Source organism: Myotis lucifugus, unplaced genomic scaffold (genome assembly GCF_000147115.1).
Source record: "Myotis lucifugus unplaced genomic scaffold, Myoluc2.0 scaffold_57, whole genome shotgun sequence".
NCBI lineage: Eukaryota > Metazoa > Chordata > Mammalia > Chiroptera > Vespertilionidae > Myotis > Myotis lucifugus.
Window position 1 is genome coordinate 2,286,180 of NW_005871105.1, and position 14,516 is coordinate 2,300,695.

Genomic DNA, 14,516 nt, shown 5'->3' on the forward strand with positions numbered 1-14,516 from the left:
ATTACCCGCACTCGGGAACGCTTCCCATGTAGTGATCTGTGAGTATAAATTAATGTTATATTAATAGTAATAGAAATAATAAAAAACAATATGTCCTCTAATTATGTGGATGGCATGTGCATGTCCACCGAGGTTCTGTTATAACTCGGTGCTAGTTAAATGTGTCATCGAAAGGTAGTTTTATTCACATTGCCATTGAAATGTCAGTCCCCTGCAGTCGGAAATGATGAAGGGCCGTGTAAAAGGAACACATTACAGAACCATTTGTTTAATTCCTGATGGGAAATGAGGCCACAATGGTCTAGAAAGGCAATCAAAAATTCGTCCTTTTCTTCTGAAGCAATGATGGGGTTGGGTTTGAGGTTTGGGTTTTTTTTTGTTTGGTTTTTTTTGCTCCAAGGCCACTTTTGTCCTCCTTACCTCATCCTGACCTACTGTAAGGTTCTAATGTTCAGCTCAATTCTAGGCACACATTCAGTGAATAAATATTTACTAAGTAAGCGAATGAATGAATGAATGAATGACAAGAGGGTGGCAGGAGACTTCAGGCTTGGCATTGCACTTACTTTCTGGGGAGCCGGCAGATGGCATCGCAGCCGCTGGGACTCATGGGGACATGGGGAAGGAGGGGTCAGCACCCTCCTAGAGCAGAGGTGTGCTGTGAACACTTTTAGAACATGCAACACCTGACTGTTTAGTCAGGGGCACTGACCTCTGTTCCCCTAGTCTGTCAAATAAAAAAATGACAGAGCCAACACAGCAATAGCCATCCGGTGTGAATGAATCAAAATTATATTTTTATTTTTGTCAGATTGGCAAAAAAAAAACCACATTTTTTTTGGTGCTCCACCAAATGTTAGTAATTAGTTTATGTGTGTCGTGAGTGAAGAGGTTGACAATGGCTGTCCTAGAGGATCCTCCCCCCACCCCACTCCCCGGAGGTCTCCCCAGAGTCCACGCTCTGCCTGCTGGGTCTGGCTGGAGAGCTCAGAGCGTCTCAGCCAAGAGACCGGCGTCTAGACCAGAATCTGCTGTCTTCACCTCCCACCGTCTGTCAACGTGTCCCTTCCTCTCTCCACCTCAGTAATCGCCTTTACACAGTTTCATGAACAGCTCATATGGTTGCCACTTTCTCAAAGTAAATAGTTGTGTTTTTTTCCTATGGAGTCAGTGGAATAATAAATGCGTTTTATATTTTCTGGACTTGGGAGAATTTTTTAAAAACAGATTCTGTTGTTTTTCTAGAACATTGATGAATTGCAGGATGCAAAGTAATTAAAAGCAAGGAGATAACAGGTGCTTATTTTTATTATTTGTTTTACTCTACTGAACAGGAAGACTGGGCCTGGTTATGCGATCATTAAATTTGAGTAAAATGTGTGGCCTAATGGAGCTAAAATGTCCTCCCGGGGAGCACAGTTGGAAATCTAGTAAATCGATTCACCATTCTCTGTATCCCGTTTGCCACATTGTGCTAAGGACGCATGGACACATGTGAGCTGGGGTGAAAGGCACGTGTCGGAGGAGAGAAGCATGAGGTGGTCAGCAGCCCGGGCCTGTGGGAGGCAGGGGCTTCCTCACGGCTCATGTTGTGGGTGATGCTTGTTTGGTTTTTCCTGGAGCCTCAAACAGGACAGTTGACCTTTCCCTGAAGACGGATAATGGAACCACAGAGCAGGAAGGACCTTAAGGAAAATTAAGAATGCACCTTTTCTTTTTTTTAACCAATGCCGAGTTGGAGGCCAGGAAGTTTAGGCAACTTTACGAAGCTCACGGCTTCTGGGACGATGTGGGACGATGTGCACTCTCTGAGCGAACCCTGGCAGCCTGGCACCCTTTACCGGCTTAGCCTGTGCATATGTTCTGAGAAGCCAGCTTACTTAACCTTTATTTTTAAGCATTAGAAATAATATTTTAAAAACCCAAAGAAAGTGGAAGAACACTAGTGAGATCCCCAAAAAAGTGATGAAATGAAATATATGCAACAGACACATACTATATACATGTATATGTCATATATACCATATAATCACATCATATATACATGTATATATCATCTACTTATACATGGTGTATATATGATATATCATGTAGATGAGATATACATGATATATCATGTACATATCATACATATATATCATCATATGTACAATGAGATGCTCACTAGAATCAGATAGGATTCTTTTTCAAAGCCCATTTCTCTTCACAATATAATTAAGTAAGTAATATAAATAGTGGTATGTGCTCGGAATTTAAAGTCAGATGTCCTGTGTGACCTGAGGGCCAGTCACTCTCTCTGTGGGAGCCGTTGCCTGCTTACTCCCAGGTCCATCTGTTTCTTGCCCTCACTTGCTCTGCTCTGCAAACTACATTTCCCAGGCACCCTACTCAGTTGGCTTCCAGATTGGCTTGGCCAATGGGAGGCAGCAGAGGGAGACTGAGAGGTGGGAGGAAGAAACCAGGGTGCTGCTCCCTGTTTCTCTCTGTTTTGGGGTTGGATCTCTAGGAAGGCCTGAGTCACCTCTGTGATGGGCTCCCTACCTTCCGACCCCTGGTAACATGGCCTCCTCATTGGATCACTAGTTCCAGGCTGTTACTTACTGCCATTGCTAGTCTCTGCGTTGCCTCACCATTCCTGTTTTCCCGCTCATCCATTCAAATACCTTTGTAACTGGGCCCCATATTAAATTTCCTCTATTGAACCTGGTATGGACCATGTTTCTTGACTGATACACTCTATACACTCATTTCCTTAGCTGTATAATGAGAGTAACACTAGTAATGGCGTTACACTGTTGTGGGGATTAATTAATTGATGTATATAAAGTATGTGACACCTAGCAAGCTCTCAATTAGTGTCAGCTGACAGTATTCTTTTCCAATCTCTTTAGCTTAAGTCTCTTGGTGCATGAGGACAAGCGTGAATGAATGCTATCTTCAGTGAGAAAGAAAACATTTCAATTAAGAAATGGTTGTACACACACCCTGTCTATAAATGTGTTATTGCAGCTATTATGTAGTTGTCAGTCAAGAGTCAATGCAGCTCATTTATTCCATCAAGTTGATCGATTGTTTGAAAACCCTGCATGGACAGCAAGTTGGGTCTTCAGAGGCATTGCTAATGTCCACTAACAAGCTAATGTCCATCTAAGCATGGCAAATTCCCACTGTCATTCAGTCCTGTGTTCACTGGGCTAACTATGCTTTGCTCATGAAACAGGATATTCACACACGAAAACACTGATTGACCTAGCAAAGTGGTTAACTGTGATGGTGCGTACATCCCACTCCCACCCCCCTACACTTACTTTCTACAGTCTTTAAAAATACATTTAGAACGTTAAAGCTGATGGGTAGGGTAAAGCTCTACTGCGTGTCTGGTTTCCTACTCTCTTGGCTCACCAAGTATGCTTGTAAAGTCACACCTCGCCTCTGAGCCTGCCAACTACAATGTCGCTTCCTACTGCACAGATCCTCCAGTGCAGTGGTTCTCAACCTGTGGGTCGCGACCCCTTTGGGGGTCGAACGACCCTTTCGCAGGGGTCGCCTAAGACCATCGGAAAACACATATATAATTACATATTGTTTTTGTGATTAATCCCTATGCTTTAATTATGTTCAATTTGTAACAGTTAAATTGGGGGTCACCACAACATGAGGAACTGTATTAAAGGGTCGCGGCATTAGGAAGGTTGAGAACCACTGCTCTAGGAGGATGCATAAGCATTTACAGCTTAACACGTTCAAAATGGAGCTTTCCGTTTTCCCTGAAAACCTGGTAATCCCTCATTTCTCTTCATCTCCGTAAATGGCATCACACTTCACCCAGTTTATAAATTAGCCAGAACCCAAGGGTATCCGTGATGTCCTCCTTCCCCTCAATACCGACATCCAGTTTATCACCAGCACTTGCTGAGTCTTCACAGACCCGGCCACTTCCCCTCATCTCCATGGCCATTCTCAGCAAAGCCACCAGCATCTCTTGCCTGGACTCTGACACTATACTCCTCGCTGGTCTCCTCGTATGTGTTTCTCCTTCCAATCCCTTCTCTGCACAGTAGCCAGTCACCTTCTAAAAATGTAGATCAGAGATTAGCCACTTGCTACAAACTCCTAAAAGGCTTCTTATTACAACTAGAGTAAGATTTCTTTCCAAGATGTACAAGGCCCGGTAGAATTCATCCCTTGCCTGATTTTCTAACCTCAGCTCTTATCACTACCGTATTCTGTTCATTCTTCTCTGACAGTTGCTGGAACCCATCTGGCCCTGGCCCTTCTGAGGGTGTTTTTATTTGCAGAGCTCCCTGCCTAGAACCTTCCTCCCCTGGCTCCTCCCCTGGCAGTCCTTTTCGTCCTCCAGCCATCGAGGTGAATGCTACCTCCACAAAGCAGCCTTCCCTTGTCACCCTGCCTGAGGCAAGCCCCTGGCATGCCCTGGGAGGAACCCTTTTCTTTCTTCTCAGCACTAGTCCCAACTCGAGGCCTCTTGTCTACCCTGTTTTCCATTTCACTGCTAGCCTATAACAGAGCGCCCAGGGCATAGCAGGCATTCCGTGAATAAATGGTTAAATAATTGAGTGAATGGAAAACATCAAGAGCCAACATGTGAGCATCCTTGGTGTGCTAGGTAACGTAGTAGAAGAGTAGGATTCTGAAACTTTCTAGCTCAGACACGTATAATCCAAATCAGTGTTGCCTAAAAAGGGCAGGGGGCGAGGGGTGCCTGGACTCTGTTCAGATCAAGTTTGATTATTTTCAGTGAATTATTTTACAGATAGATCTTGCCCCTAGCCTCAGATTCCTTAAAGGGATACTGAATTTTTTGTCTCTTCGTGTATTGATCAGAGGTTCTTTAGTGTTGCATTTTCAGCAACTTGCTTAAAAGGCAAATGAATAATAGGCAGCATGGAACCCAAGCACAGGAGAATTGACCACTTTTAGGGAATGAAGACTTCTGCTGGAGAGTCGAAAGCCACCATCTGCTATTACAATGACAGAATAGCCCCAGAGGACTTGTCCTCGATGGAATAGGGAAGGGTATTCCAGTGTCCTCTTGGGCCACTCCCGCCACACTAGAGGGGGCTGTTGCACTGAGTTTACTTACTGTTCAGAATAACTTTGTATATAGGTTTGATGTGGCTTTCCTTAAATTTAGGCCCAGAAGTATACAGAATGATTATTTGTGTCCTTAAGTATAGGGTGTCCCCAAAAATGTATACACACACTTTGAATAATTATAAAGGCAATGTGTATTAAAATACAATTCATTTTCAAAATTGAGCTATCAGCTGTTAAAGTGTGTATACATTTTGGGGGGATACCCTGTATTTTTCATATGGAAAAACAAACTTCTCTTTGGGGGAGTCACTGGTCTTCATAGTCAAATCCTCCAAAGTGCACAGGATTCAAGGAAGCCATCTGCCCAAGGCCCACACCACGTACATTATATATCAAGGGTTCCTTGGGAAAGGTTTGTTACTTTTATTATATTACAAAGTCCACTGACTTGTATTACTAATGCTTATTCTACGCCTTATTCTTTCAAGGTAGAGAAATGAGAATTATTTTTCTACATTTATGTGGTATAAACAAAAAATAAACCAAACTCTAGATTTTGTTATAAACTTCTGCTTGAGACCCAACAAAATTGTGCACTTATGGAATCAGTATTAACAATTGTGTATCTAGTTAGAGAGAGAGAAAGATTGATTTAGAGGATGAGAGACTGGATGACCATATAGCATTTTGAGGGCATTTTTTCTTTCTCTTTTGCACAACTTAGTTCTTTGATGGTTTGCAAAGCATTTCCCTATTTATGTATAAAACAGCAGAACTTATATGTGAGGGCCCACGGCATGCTGGGAAAGGTGATGAAGGAATAGGTCTCTGTGTGCTGGCGATAGAGCTGGGCAGGATTCACAAATCTGGAAGGTCATCTGTGCTCAGGGCAATGACCTTGTCTTCCAGGGTCATGCAGTTAGGATTCCATTTCAGTTCTCTGACTTAAGTCCCGATCTCTTTGACAGGTAAGCCCTGCAACTTTAAGGACGATGTAATTATTTGTCATTGTGAACAATACATGGTACCAAGCCGTTTTGTTCCTATTTTCCAAATAAAAAAAACTAGAAGATGAAAGAAGTTTTAACAGAGACAGATAGAAGTTAAGTACCACACAACTGAGAGTAGAACTCAGAAGCCTCGACCCCGTGTTCTGACTGTAGCACTAAGAGCCACTCCTTCCTAGAAGGTGCAAAATATCAGCTACATAGTGGGAAGCAGAAAGTCTGTTTCCTTACTTTGCATGTTTTAGCCGTGTAGTACTCAATACGAAACACCGGTAAATGGAGTGAAAGAAAAACTCCCTTTGGGAATGATCAGTGGTGTGCGCGGTTCCCTCCTTTCACCCACTGTGGACGCCAAGAGGCCCTGGAGGAGGCTAAGATGTTGCCTGTCTTTCTCTCCCCAGGCCTGCTCTACGTTGGCTTCAGTGCCTGCATGTTTGGCCTCTACAGCTTCATGCCGATCGTCATAAAGAAAACCAGCGCCACTTCGGTCAACCTCTCCCTGCTCACAGCAGATTTGTACAGCCTGTTCTGTGGATTGTTTCTCTTCAACTACAAGGTAAGTTGAATCAGTGCTGCTCTGAGAAGACACCTGGTAGGGGATTAACCTTCCAGGGCAGACAGGTAGGACTCCCCTGCTGTGGAATGCCCTGATTTATATAGGAAGGTAGGAATGAAACTGTGTGCTAACCCCTGTGATCTGGGTGTTTACATTTCAACTATGAGACAGAGGCAACATTTTGTCATTAGAGACCAGTAACTACAGGCAATTGATAGTGAAAGCTAAGAAACCGCCGTAGAGGAAGGGCTTTCACCACTAGGGGACAGTTTTTTCTGACACCATTTCACGAAGAAGGGACTCTTTGTTCGGCCTAAAACTAGGAAGATTTGTGCAATCTCCAAACTATAAACGCAAAATCAATTTTGCCAAAGGCATTGGACAAAAAACACAGTTCCTGCAGTTTCTGTTCTGCAGACATTTTTATACCTGCAAATAAATATGAATGGAAAATGTTAACGTACTTGTAATGCAGGTGACCTCTTGAACAACACAGGTTTGAACTGTGTGGGCCCACTGACACATGTTTTTGTGTTTTTTTTAATAAATACATTCCAATACATAATGTTTCTTCTCTTCCTTATGATTTTCTTTCCTCTAGCTTACTTTATCGTAAGAATACAGTATATAATACATAAAACATACAAAATATGTGTTAATCAACTGTTTATGACATCAGTATAGTAGGCTATCAGTTGTTAAGTTTTAGGAGAGTCAAAGTTATAAATGGATTTCAACTGTGCAGGAGGTTGGCACCCCTAATCCTTATCTCTTTTTAAATATTTTTATTGATTTCAGAGAGGAAGGGAGAGGGAGAGAGAGAGATAGAAACATCAATGATGAGAGAGAATCATTGATTGGCTGCCTCCTGCACACCCCCTACTGGGGATCGAGCCTGCAATCCAGGCATGTGCCCCTGACTGGAATCGAACCTGGGACCCTTTAGTCCGCAGGCCGATGCTCTGTCCACTGAGCCAAACCAGCTAGGGCCTACTCCCTATCTTGTTCAGGGGTCAACTATAGTTTCTTTACTGAAAGATTGGGGTTTGAGTAAAGGAATGCAAAGAGATATTATGAAGTATTTGCAGTTAATATATCAGCCCTGAAGAAAAGAAGAAACTATTCAGCCTGAAGATGGTAGTCTTTTTGGAGATTACCCCCACCCTAACCCAAGGCAGGCATGACTACTTGGGTGGCACATGGCAGTCACATGTTATACTTTAAATGCTACACAACCTGCAACTGTTAACAATTGATCAAATTGGTATGTGAGAAGAGACCTGCTTGTCATTCTTTAACTAGGCCTGCAAGATAAGGGTCCATGGGGACTGTGACCAGTGTGACAAAGGACAAGTATGGAATATCCAAACAGATAAGACCAAATTCGTACAGGCAAAAGAAGAGGCAGACGAGAAAAGCTGTTCTGGCCACTTCTAGCCAAGTGCTTCCCCAGTGGTTGTACAGTTAACATCACCAGCACATGGGTGCGGCCAGCTGATGGGGCTTCTTGGTGGGAAGGGCATCTTCATCCAGGTCAAACTGGTCTTGGAGTTTCCGGGAGAAATGCTGATCCGGGAAGAGTATGTACTTGAGGGGAACAGAGACCAAGCAGCTGAAGTGAATAATCAGTAATATTACTGAGAGAAGCCAACGCCTTAGCCAAGAAACAGACTGAGAAGGGCAGGCGAGGGTGGAAAAGAGGTCACAAACAAGAGGTGGAGAAAGTTGCTATGGCGTAGACAGGAATAAAATGGACCCTGTGCCCAGTGTGGTGGCAGAAATGACAGCTTAAAGGAACTAAGACTGGACAATGTTTATACATTGCTTATACATTATTTTTTCCTAGAGAGTGCAATCTGTGTTTCCTGAACATACACTGGTCCTCCTAAGTGTTAAAAGGTAAAGTCACATGCTCTGCTCCATACGCACCCAGTTACTTTCCTGAGACCTGGGACCACCTGGCTGTGGTCTCCTCAGCGCAGCGCAGTGGCCGCCAGGTTTCTTCTCCTCTCTGCAGTTCAGCATCCACATCCTGTCCATTCCTTAAGCATGAATTCAGTTCTCAGCAGGGTTTCCTTTAATTGCCTTTATACGCTCCGGCACTAGAAGAAAACCCTTTAATGTCCCTTGGGAAAGATGACTAAAACCTATCGCTCTACTTGAGGACTGTGGTCACTTCTTGGGCAGTCCAGAGCCAGCCCAGCGCTCGGCGACCCCGACAGCAGTGTTCCTGGTGCACCAGGGGCATTTGCTAAAAATGCAGGCTTGGGGGCCACGCCTCTGAGCCACAGAATCATGAATTCAGTTCTCAGCAGGGTTTCCTTTAATTGCCTTTATACGCTCCGGCACTAGAAGAAAACCCTTTAATGTCCCTTGGGAAAGATGACTAAAACCTATCGCTCTACTTGAGGACTGTGGTCACTTCTTGGGCAGTCCAGAGCCAGCCCAGCGCTCGGCGACCCCGACAGCAGTGTTCCTGGTGCACCAGGGGCATTTGCTAAAAATGCAGGCTTGGGGGCCACGCCTCTGAGCCACAGAATCAGTGAGAAATATTGAAAATCTGGCTTCATTAGGGGACATGTCTCAGCGAGTCTGCACTGTTAACTGGCTCCCCTGTGAGGCCCAGGCTCTCTGAATTTGAGAACAAATACCTGAGAGATGTAGCTGGAAAGTCCTCATTTCTATTTAAGTGTATCGCTCCTCATGCTTCCACTGAATTTTGGGTAGACCTGGGGCTCAACACACGTACAGCCATTAGGAACCAAAAAAGCCAATGAGCCAGGTAAAGTCTGATCCTCTGCAACCCGTCTTCTCCCACCACTTGTATGTTGCTATTTACCCAGGATAAGTAATTTTGCTGAAGAGGAAATCATTAGTAACCCTCACCAGGCTATCATAAGGGAAGCTGCGTTATCTGAAAATTAAATTCGTGTAGCACCAATGTGGAGGTGTAATAGATGTTTTTATTTCTTAAAGCAACATTTTTTTTTGCTATACACATACATTTCATTACTACTTAAAAGATAAATTTCCGTAAGACAGAATACAATAGGTGTTTTTTTTCTAGTTAAAATTGATTCCTGGTATCTTTATTAAAATTAAACTTTCAAGATAATAGTTGGTTCACATGCTGTTTTAAGAAATAACAGTGGGAGATCCCATTTACCCACTTACCCTTTGCACTAGTAACATCTTGCAAAACTATAGTACAATATCAGAATATTAACATTGATACGGTCAACATCTGAGCATTTCCATCCCCACAAGGGATGTTGCCTTTTTATAGCCATACCTACTTCCTCCCTTCCGCCCACTTAACCCCTGGAAACCACTAATTTATTCTCCATTTCTCTAACGTCTCACTTCAAATATTATATGTAAATGGAATTACACAGTATATAACCTTTGTGGGGGGTTGACTTTTTTCACTCAGCATCGTTCTTTGGAGATTGATCCAGGTTGTCTCAGAGATCAGTAGCTCATTTGTTTTCATGGCTGAGCACTATTCCATGTACAAGTTTGACCTTTCACCCAGTGAAGGACGTCTGGGTTGTTTCATCTTTGGCTGTTATAAATAAAGCTGCTGTGAACATTCACGTATAGGATCTTCTGTGAACAGAGTTTCCATTTCTCTGAGATAAACACCTAAGAGCACAATTGCTGGGCATGTGGTCCTAGCACGTTTAGTTTTATAAGAAACTACCAAACTGTTCCCAAAGTGGTATATTGTCTTTTATTATAAAGAAATACATATTTGTGGTGATAAAGTCAGAAAATACAGATAAATGCTATTATACACTGGTACCATTTGATAGTGTATATGTACTTTTACAATATATATATTTCATAGTTCATATATTTTAATAAAAATTTTAATTATACTGTACCTACTGCTTTGTTACATGCTTTATTAGACTTAGCATGTATATATTTCCTTGTCACTTAATATGTCTATATCATGTGAGTCTGAATGAGTGATTCTCAACTCTGGCTACTATGCATTACAATTACCTGGACAGAATATAAAACAGCCCCGCCCACTGCCCACCCCAGAGAGTCCTATCCTGATTGGTTGGAAGTCTGATCCTAATTAAAAGCTCTTCAGGTGACTCATCACATATCCTAATATACAGCCAGAGTTGAAAATCACTAATCTATAATATTATTTTTAAAGAATATATAGTATTCCATGGAATAGTTATACTTTAATTTATTTAACCCAGGGTTTCTCAACCATGGCACTACTGATATTCCAGACCAGACGATTGTCTGTTAGGTGGAGGGGACTGGTCCTGTGCATTGTAGGATGTTGAGTAGCATCCCTGGCCTTGACCCCACTGCCACTAGTACCCCCACCACCACCACCACAGTAAATAAAAAATATCTCCACACATTGCTAAATATTGAGAAACACAGATTGAACAATCCCTAATTATTAAAATCAGATGGCATCTCTTTGGTTTATGTAAAAAAGTAGAATTAGCTTGTGCTAAATCTTTGTTCACATCCATTGTTTCAATGTTTTTAAAATAAATCTCCTAATTTGTTTATTTCATTGCAGACAGTATTTACAAAGCCCTGTTACTATCACAGCAACCAATATTAAGACAGACAAATTCTATTTCTCCTCTCCCTCCATTGTCATTGTACTGACAGTTGATACCACACCACTTATTTCTTGAATCAACACTGCCTTGTTTTATGAACAATAATATTTAATATCTGCAAAGAAATAAGTTAAATACTCCATTTAAATCTAAAACTTTATTTTGCCTTAAACAATTTCAAAAGACATCTTTCGAACAATGTTAGAATCTGCAGTCAGATAGTCATTGGAAAAAACCGTTTTTTTTTCTCCAGGGCTCAACTTGCATGCCTTGGAAATTGGCTGTGGGCTTGCTTCCCAGATGGGAGGCTCTTCGAGCTGGGCTGAAGGGCAGGGCGGTTCTGAGTGGCTTGCAGGTTTCCACCACAGCCAGATGGGCCATCTCAGAAAAGTGATTTTAAATAACACCTATTGGAGGTACTTTGATCTATAAGAGAAATTTCCGGTCAGTGCAAAAATCTTGGCAAATTTTGTAAAATTTTAAAATGGTGATGTCATATGATGAGGGATGTGTGTGTGTATGTTTGGTGTGTGTGTGTGTGTGTGTGTTTGTAGCAGTGGGAGAAGGTACTTATATTTTTATATATCTTCTTTGGAGAAATGTCTATTTAAATTCTTTGCTAAATTTTAATTGGGTTATTTGTCTTTTTACGATTGAGTTGTAATTTTTATTATACGTGCTGGATACTAGGCTCTTATCAGATACATAATTTGCAGATATTTTCTCGCACTCTGTGGTTGTCTTTTCATTTTCTTTTTAGTGGCCTTGGAAGCACAAACGTTTTTCATTTTGATGAAGTCCAATTTATCTATCTGGTTATACTTTTAAAAACATGAAAGGAACCAAGTCAATCACACCACAGACTCTGGGCCACCAAGTCTCCCTGGTGGTTTCCGGAGCTGCCTAGTCATTAAAGATGCTATTGCCTCGCGATGCCTGCTCTGAGGGATAGTTGGAAGCCACAGCCTAAGGGAGAGAAGATTCCATTCACGTGAGGGCATTTTTAACCACATACAGAGCACTGTGTGCAAGAGCGCTTAAGCCAGTAACCCTCAACGTTGGCTGCACATTGGAATCCACTGAAGAACTAAAAGAGTGCTGATGCTTGGGCCACACTCTCACTGATGCCGATTGAAGTGGTCTGTGGTGCAGCTCTAAAAAACAGACTTTTATTTATTTTTTAAAAATATATTTTATTGATTTTTTACAGAGAGGAAGGGAGAGGGATAGAGAGTTAGAAACATCGATCAGCTGCCTCCTGCATACTCCCTTCTGGGGATGTGCCCGCAACCAAGGTACATGCCCTTGACCAGAATCGAACCTGGGACCCTTGAGTCCGCAGGCTGACGCTCTATCCACTGAGCCAAACCGGTTAGGGCAAAAAACCAGACTTTTAAAGGCTCCCCTGCAGCCAGAATGGAGAGCCACTGATTCAGATTTACTCCATGTGGCTGCAAGCAGGTAGGACTAGCACCACAGGGTGAAGGTTATAAGATTACAGCTAAATGGAAATTTAGCAATCAGTCATCCAAAAGTAGATAGGAGTTCCCCTGACTAGAGGAGCTGGACGAGAATGTGAAGGGACGTTATGAGGGGCCTTGCGCTCCAGTGCTGGGGGATGACCAGTGACCTCTAAGATCCCGTGTGATTTAACTACATTCTGCAGTTATAGTTTATCCTTTCACTTAATCACGATGTCTTCACTCCAGACTACCTCCCGGTCTGGTCATAAATATCTGTAGCTTTCGGAAGGATGTTGCTTACCCAGGCAGAACTAAATGATTAAAGGAAGCTCTCCTGCGCAACATTGATTATTTGCCTTTTCTCACTTTCCACCCTTGGAAAAAAATCCATTCCCTTCCCCCCCATCAGTCCACTGTCTGCCGCTTCCCTGCCTGTTGTGCTGGCTGCCATGCTGACTGGGCAATAAAGCCCACGTCCCGGGGAAGCAAATGACCCACTTTTGAAATAGACCATCTGCATTGTATAGTGTTCCTGTACTCATTTTACAAGACTTTTAAGAAGTGGTTATTTACTCCTGTTATTACCTGACCACGTTATTGAATCCAGAACAGTAAATCTATAGCAATCCGTGGAAATTGCAGGAAAAAACTTTACTGGACCTCAGTGACCGCTCAAACCCAAACCCAGGAAGAGATTTTTAAAAATCCTCACCCAAGGATATTTTACTTTTATTTTAGAAAGAGAGAGAAACATTGCTCTGAGAAAAATATAGATCAGTTGCCTCCTCGTACGTACCCTCACTGGCGATTGAAGCCAAAACCTAGGTATGTGGCCTGACTAGGAATCCACCCCCCAACCTTTTTGGTGTATGGCACAACACTCCAACCCACTGAGCCACCCAGCCAGGGCCGAGATTGACATGGAAGCTTTCCAACTTGATGGTGTGTTGGCTTTTCAAGGGCAGAGCTTGACCGGTTATAAACTCTATCTTCTTATATTAATTGTACAAACACTTTTGAAATGGAAAGGGCATTAGTTTCAGTTGGCTGCTGTAACAAAATTACCACATAGTTGGTGGCTTAAAACAAGACAAACTTATTACCTCACAATTCTGAGGTCAGAAATCTCACTGAAGTAAAATCAAGTGTCAGCAGAGCTGTGCGGCTTCTGGAGGCCCCAGGGGAGATCTGTTCCCTTGCCTTTCTTACTTCTGGAGGCTGCCTGCCCTCCTTGGCACCTGGCCCCTTCCTCTGCCTTGAAAGCCATCAGTATAGCATCTTCCAATCTGACTCTGCCATTCTTGCTTCCCTTGTGTGGCTGGCAACCCAGGTAGTTCAGAATAATCTCCCCATCTCAAAATCCTTATTCACATCTTCGAAGTCCCTTTTACTAAGTAAGATAAAATACAGGTTCCAGGGATTCAGATGTGACCATCGTTTGGGGGCCATTACTCTGCCTACCACAGGAGAACTATTAATCACTGCAGGACAGATAACAGTACACTGGCTCCAAGCCAAGCTAGCTGGGACGTGTGGATGTGCTCTGTAGAAGACACATCTGGGCAATGAACACATGCTCCACCTACAGTGTGCTCTGCTGATTTCCCAAATGATTTTTAAAGTAGTTGTGACTTTAACCAAAAAACAAAAAACCCCCCACACACTAAGTTATGTGGGTAGAAAATGAATTGGGTGGGAGGATTACTTCAGTATCTACAGTGTGAAGTATGAATTCAAGCAATATGGTGTGGCAAAAAAAAAAAAGGGCATGACTGCAAAGTCAAAGGAGCCTAGATTTAAATCATGGCTTCTGTTTACCCTTTAA

General features: G+C 42.7%; 1 protein-coding gene across 1 annotated transcript in view; it reads left to right on the top strand.

Moving 5' to 3' along the window:
- The window catches only part of SLC35F1 (solute carrier family 35 member F1), a 113,647-nt gene that overhangs the window by 79,928 nt on the left and 19,203 nt on the right, over window positions 1-14,516 (top strand). The window contains exon 6 of the mRNA XM_023754177.1: window positions 6,467-6,621. Coding sequence (XP_023609945.1) covers window positions 6,467-6,621 — 155 coding nt within the window. The remainder of the gene's footprint in view (window positions 1-6,466; window positions 6,622-14,516) is intronic.